Raw genomic sequence first — 7,722 nt, 5'->3', positions numbered from 1 at the left:
AAATATCTGGATGTCATTACTTACACCGGCAAAGTGTCAGCATGTCGGAGTATAAAAATGTAGAAACAATTAAGAAATAAAATAAGATTTCAAGTAGCTGCAAACTCTCAACTTTTTGAAACATTTGATTTAATAATGCGATAATACGTAGTAATATGCTCAATTATAAACCTAATATATTAGAATATTTTTTTTTGAAAAAATGTTGTCAAAAAAAAACTTTAGTTTGTTAAAATTTGGTTTGATTTGGAGAAAGAAGGAGACTGCAGTTTCTAAACGGTTTTTATGACATTCATATTCATACTATTGTTTTTATTTTAAAATATATTAAAACAAGTCAAAACAATTATGACACTTTATTGGCTTAATCATATACAAATAAATGCTTACGTACAGGGCCGGCGCGAGTAGGTGTCATGTGGAAGGAGGGGGGGCGGAGGGTTTGCCATTACAACTTTTGCGGACTAAAAAATAAAAAAAAGGTCCTCGATTTTTAAAACTTGCCGACTGCCATATTGACATTTGCCGACTGACTGTCTGAATATACCGACTAACTTGTTTAAAGGGTCTACATTTGCCGACTGACTACTCGAAAAGGGTCAAATTTCCCGACTAAATGAACAAAAAATCATTAATGGGAAAGGGGATGTCACATCCCCCTTCCACACACATACCCATCGCACCGGCCTTGCTTACGTACATACATACATACATTTTTAATTAAATTTTTTGTTAGACAAAATCTGCAAATATGGAATCAGTTCGAATTTCACATGAACACGATTTACCAAACGCAAACTTCACTGACTTATTCAAAAAAGTAACTGTGTCAATACCAAGATTGGTTGTACACGTGCCTTCACCGCTAAGGCAGGTTTCATAATAATTAGTGTCTTGACACGTGACATGGCTGTGAACACGCGGCGAATAACTAAAAGAAATTGTTTGAACATATTAAGAAAAATATTTTTACTTTGCGTTAGATCTAAATTTACTCATGGACAAATTACTTTAATTGATTAAAATCTTAAATTTTTGAACTTGCAACTTTTTTAAATTGATTTCAAAAACTAATGAATCAAAAAAAGAAAAAACCCCCTGTTCTACCCCGTTTTTTAAATAACATTCAAAATATCTTACTTAAGTTGATCATTCTATAAAAAATATATCTCAAACAACTCAGCTGAAGTCTGACTGACTCGGTTGTTAAAGCAGTGAAATGTAAAAAAACTGCCATTTTTTATAAAAAAGCTGTTTTTAAAGATCCTAATGCAGTAATAGAATATAAATCAACTTGTTTATTCTTACCTTAAAATGCAAAATAAAATAAAGCGAGAAATGATAAATCAGTATAACAAACATATGAATAGTGTTGACTTACGTGTGGCTTTGTATAGAATAAAGCTAGGTACACAAAAATGGCATATGCATTCAATTTATTACTGCGTAAATGTAGCCATAGTGAATGTTTGGATTTTGTATAAAAGACAATGCAAATCTAATCGCAGGGCCCTAATATGTATATATATATATATATATATATATATATATATATATATATATATATATATATATATATATATATATATATATATATATATATATATATGTATGTATATATATATATATATATAAATATATATATATATATATATATATATATATATATATATATATATATATATATGTATGTATATATATATATGTATATATACATGTAAATTATGTTAGTGTATTTTACAAATAGAGTGCTCATAGTTCTTAAAGAACAGAGCAATAATAAATTAGTAGAAAACACTTATCTAACTTTTTCTTCAACTTAAAGTTTCACCATTGCTGGACCATCAGGAAGAGTTACTAGATCTCAAAAAAAATTCAATTTATAGAAAAAAATATTTTACAGGAAGTTATAAATTATTATAAAAAAAAATTTTAATTACAATATTTTTTTGGTTAACGGGAAGTTACAGAAAGTAATTATTAAATAAATTTCTTTGGAATGGGGATAGTTTAATTTGGTCATTTGTTTTTATAATTTTTTAAAAGGTATTTATTTTCGTGCCTACATTTAGAAGTTAATTCAGATTTTTTATTTAATAAATTTTCCTGATTTAAATGAGTAATTAATTCAAATTTTTCATGCAAACATGGCATACATTTTTTGGAAATGTTATTATAGGCAGGGGCAGATTTTAGAATAGACCATTGTAAATTAAAATTTTTCTTTTTTTCTTTTAAGTCTCAAATATATTTTGACAGCATAGTCTCTTTTGAATACTTTTTGTGTTTAAACGATTGTTTGTTCAGCCAATATATTGTTTATCAGGGTTAAAAAACGTTAATATTATATATACGTATATGCTTTAGTTAGAAAAACTAAATTAAATTAAGTTTTTTTAACTAAAGCAAGAATTTGTCAAAACTTCTTCATTGAAAACAGGTCGCGTAGGTTATTGAAAAAACGTTGATAAAGCAGTCAATTTTGTTTGTAATGTTGTTTGTCATTTAGTTAAAAAGACGTTGATTAAACGTTGCAATACAAAGTTTAAAAAGCATTTCCGAATAGCGTTGCAGAAATGTTGACAAAACATTTGTTTTTGCTAATATATGTTACATTGTTGAAAAAATGTTGTAACATCACAACGTAACGTTAAATTAACATTTTGAGAGTGTAGTAAAAGTTAAAAATAATAGTAGATCTTGCAAAAAAGATCCTGTAAAGAAAATAATTTACATTACTATACAAAGAAATTTAGGCAAAATAATGAACGCTACCTTCCCGGAAGTGTTACAGTGTGGACGCACTCTCTGCACAAATTATAAGTCGTTTTTGCTTGATTTAGAGTTTTTTTAGGTGTGCAACAATCAATAGTGTTACAAAAAGCAATAATTGTTCCTGGAGGCATTCCGATTGGATTTCTCCATGATAATGTTTGCCTTTTCTTACAAATGGAAACCAATTTTTTATTCAAAGTTTTCTTGCGAACCTCAAAAAACTTTTTGAGCGGATGTTTTATAACTAAAATAATAGAATTTTCAGAAATAATTATAACAATCATTAAAAATAATAATAACAATCATTAAGCTATTAATATAGCCGCATGTAACATATTTAATTTTTAGTTAAAAACTAAAGTAACTGATCTTTTGATAAGAAAATTTGTTTCAAACAAAAATTTTAGCAACTACAAAATAAAAAAAAGAGGTGAAAAATATTTTGAAAGCCACCTTTTTTTAAGTTTTTTAGGTGCTCTAAGAAGTTCTAACGGTTATCACAGAGCACCGTAAATAGCATTTAACCCAGAAGGTTGACGTCTCCTTTCTTACCAATAATGTATATACGATCAGAGCCGGTTTCGAACAACGAACCTCCAGTTCTGAAGCTAGAACACTAGCCAATGCATCACTGTATTTTGGAGTACAAAATAAAGGATTTAAATCATAACATTTACCAGCTAAATATTACTTTAACTATCTAACATTTAATTATGTTAATTTTTGAAGTTTATTATTTCTTAATTATAGAGTTAAGTAAGAATAATTAGTATAAAAAAAAGTTTGTTTAATATACACCGATAGGGAAGTTTTTCATCAGAATTGAAAACTTCAAAAAAGTAGCGTTTTTTAAAGAAATATGATCCTGGCATTATTTGCAACAAAACTGTCTTAGACAGGGTGGCGCTAAAGTCACTAGACCGTTTAAAAACTAAGTAACAACTTTTTTTACTTTTTCTCAATTCACATTTAACATTTTATAAACAGAAAGACACGTCTTGGAAATAAATTTCATTTAATTTTGAAAATGGAATTCTTTAAATACCCACCATTTTGGTCTTTACACTGACGCGCTCTATCTTGGGAGCAAACCATCACCTGTCGTAATTTTTATTTGTATATACTTTGAATTTATTCACAAATAATAGCGTTCAACTGCTCAATAGTTGGTATATTCTTTTAAATACCCCAATAGAAAGAAGTCTGGAGCTGTTATGTCAGGTGACAATGACGGTCAGTTGATTTCAGAATTTTGTGAAATTATTTTTCTTCCAAAAATGTCTTAAAAGTTTCATTGTCAGACGAGATATAATGGCAGTAGCATCATCTTGCTGCTACCATACCTCTGGCGTGCCCTCGACCTTATGACGCACGCAACTTTAGCATTTCTTGATATCTTCCACCATTGACCATTGTTGGTGTGTTTTTTATGTTTTTTTTTTATTTTCTATTACTATTATTATTTTTTTTGCCAATTTATATATTTACTGTAAACACATATTACATATACAAATATTGGTCGGAGCAAGAAGAAGACATTGACTGTCTTATCACCGAGTCCTGTTTACATATTGTCCGTGTTCATAAACAAAATATAAAATATACACAAAACGGTAAAAATAAAAAAAATAAAAACTTTTGTCAAATAATAAAATGTCTTTTATACTGTTTTTAAATTATGAAAAAGTTTTTTTTTATTTGAAAAATGTTTAAAAATATATATTCAGTGATAATGAAAACGTTCTTTTTATTTTAAAATCATCTTTTTAAAAGAATATTTAAATTCTATTGTATTATAATAAAACTGAAGTAAGAATCTCATAGACTATGTTTTAAATTTCTTTAGTGAGAAGAGTTTTTGAACTTTTTAATAAAGTTTTTCTATAAAAAAAGTCCTTGATATTGAATTCTATAGGAACCCATTTTTAAATTAATTCGTGGAACAATAAAGTTTTTCACTGAAATCTTTCTCTGTTACTTATAAGATATTTTACTAAAGTAAGATTGAGATATAAGTAGAGATATTCTATGCATTATTTTAAACATGAAAAATAATATTTGATAAATGTTTAGTTTATAAATATTTAAGATCTTGAGACGATTTAATAATGGTAATGCAACACACAGTTCTATTTGCGCCAAATACAATCCTACAAGTATGCTTTTATTATCTATAAAGTTTTTTCAGTTTTCCGTAATACTTCTCCATGCAATATTGCAGTAAGAAAAGTAGCTGTGAATAAATGAAAAAAAAACTTTTATTAGAGCTCTAGTATTTAAAAATGGTTTTGTTTTGTAAAGTACGAAAATATTATCAGAGATTTTACTTTCAATGAATTAGATGTGAAACTTCCATGATAAGTTTTCATTTAAAATTACTCCTAAAATGTCAATAGTAGATTCCCTTTTAACATCTGTTTTATTGAATGAAAGATTGGACAGTTTAATAGAATATTATTAACTTTATTTTGGTTTGTGGTTTTCTGCATCATCTTCAAAAAAAAAATGTCCAAGAACTCACTCTGCATGTACACAACACCAAACCGTTATTTTTACATGAGGAAGCAAACGTTGGTGGACTATTTTTAAATTTTCTGCACCCCTAAATTGCATATTTTGTTTATTAAGATAACCGTTTTGGAAATGGGCCTAATCACCAATTATAAGGTTATTATGGAACTCAGGTTCTTTTTTTACCAATTCTTGAAAATAAATAGCATATACTAATTGTCTCTGATAATTTTGCGGGCACCGATTTCTGCACCATCTGTATCATATGCAGAATGAGTTTCAGAATCCTTTAAACCCCAGGAACGAAGAGGGTTTAAAGGATTTAAACTGTTTGGTCATACTCAGGGAGGCTAAACTATGAAAGACCATAATCAGGGAGGTTATCTTCTGTAAATAACAAACAAACAAACTAATATATAATAATTTTTAAATAACTTGATCAAAATTTTTTTCCCCTTGTTTAACCAAATTTTAACACAGTTGTCGAAAAAGGGGTCCTAACCTCTTCAGAAATGACCCAAAAAATCCCTTGGAGGGGTGATTTTATTGGTTATGGTAATGAATTTAAAACAAAACTTAATTAAGTCCGCAGGAGAAAATTGCATATAAAGTTTTTGCCTAATTTACACTAAGAAACTTGATTATCAAAATGCGTTTCCACTGTTAAAAGTCACTAAAAAAAACCTTTTGTTTTGTCTTAAATTTTGCAAATATCTTCAAACAATATTGTATTAAACTATTGTTTAACTTTTTTTTCCTTCTTTAATAAAAGTTCGAATTTAAAAGCAACAAAATTGAAATATGTTGGCGCCAAATTTTTCCCGCTGAAGTAATGTAAATAAATAAATAGGCATTTCTGATAAAAATTAATTTGTCTAATTCAGCAAAAACTCATGGTGATTGCAGAAAATTTGTTTACTTTTTGTGTTTGAAGAAAAGTGATCGTATACTAACTCTTTTATTGATTGAAAGAGTCAAGAATATTTTTAAGTGTAATATTAATTTCAATGATGAGAAAATTCCGACTGGCATTTGCAATCTATTTAGGAGCAAACTACAACAACTTGATACTGTTAGTATTATTGGACAGATACCAGACTTGTACTATTTCAATTCGATTATCATTAAGCCATTGGTAAGATAATTTGGTGCTTGTCAGTGTATAATTTGTAGGTTGGCCAAATCAAAGCTAAAAGAAAATTTGCCACGGATTAAACTTGATGTATTGAATCAAAAGCCAAAAGTCTGAAAATATTTCAGAATTCAAGCATTCTAACCAATCTCTTGGAATTTCAGTTACTCCCAAAGCACATGCAATTTACTGAAAAACATTGACCTCGGAGTTTTCAGTGAGCAAACCAATTAATCAATGCATGCCAAATTCAAGATCCACTGGCATAGGTTTAAAAAGCAACCTTCTCATCCTGAATTTGGGGATAAACTTCTGAGTTGTGTTATTGATCTTAACAGCAAACACATTTGAAATTAAATCATTGTGGATTAAAAACTCTCAGGAGAAAAATCTCAGTCAGAGTATATTTTCGTGTGTGTAATTACTTATTTTTGTCAGAAGATCTACAGTCTCGATATCAAAAGAATATCTTGAGTCTCAAACTTGTATTGGTTTAAGCTACTTTGTAATTCAGTGTATATATGTTTAGAAATATATGCACATATTTTTGAAAAAAGATGTCTTTTAAATAATACCATGCTTAAGAAAAAAAATTTAATATCAGTTTCTTTTGATTTTTTATCCTACTAAAAAATCAAAAGAAGTTTGATAAACTATATTGTTTGTTGATATACTAGTATTGGAATATATATACAAATACTCTTTATTAAAACATAATTTTGAATTGAACAGAGGTATATTAGTTTGTGATATTTTTAAAATTTAAGTCAAAAAAAGTGTTTTTTTGAACTTTCGGCTGTGTTTTTTTGAACTTTCGAACTTTTTGAAAATAAAGGTTTTTGCTTTATTTAGGCGAAGACTTTAAATGCAATTTTCTCCTGTAGAAGTAATTAAAAGATTTTAATTTTTTCTTCAAAGTGATTCCTATTACCTATAGAACCATTCCTCCAAGGGATTTTACGGGTCATTTTCGAAGAGGTTAGGACCTTTTTTGGACAACTGTGTTAAATCACAAAAAAGAAAATTATGCAGAATGCAATATTTCAAGATAGCTTTGTTAATTTGTTTCAAAGCTTTACCATTACAAAGATCCAATATTGATGTAAGATTTGTAATAAATTCATGTACATATAGATTAGAAATAATAGTAAATTTACCATTACATATAAATTATATTACCGTTAAATAAAAATAGCCAACAGTTAGAAATCAATGACAATAGTCTGAATTCAGACTTCTACGTCAACTAATACAAAATTTTATTTTGTATTAGTTGAAGAAGAAATTATCCTGAGGATTTGCAA

General features: G+C 27.8%; 1 protein-coding gene across 1 annotated transcript in view; it reads right to left on the bottom strand.

Moving 5' to 3' along the window:
- Nucleotides 1-297: 297 nt before the first annotated feature.
- Nucleotides 298-7,722, bottom strand: part of LOC124806391 (uncharacterized) — a 31,912-nt gene continuing 24,487 nt past the window's right edge. Inside the window, exons 5-6 of the mRNA XM_065800948.1 lie at nt 2,776-3,019; nt 298-931 (exon numbers count right to left, since the gene is read on the bottom strand). Coding sequence (XP_065657020.1) covers nt 733-931; nt 2,776-3,019 — 443 coding nt within the window. The 3' untranslated portion in view covers nt 298-732. The remainder of the gene's footprint in view (nt 932-2,775; nt 3,020-7,722) is intronic.

This window comes from Hydra vulgaris, chromosome 07, assembly GCF_038396675.1.
Source record: "Hydra vulgaris chromosome 07, alternate assembly HydraT2T_AEP".
NCBI lineage: Eukaryota > Metazoa > Cnidaria > Hydrozoa > Anthoathecata > Hydridae > Hydra > Hydra vulgaris.
The sequence above is the reverse complement of the archived record's forward strand: the minus strand, read 5'-3'. Positions and strand labels throughout refer to the sequence as shown.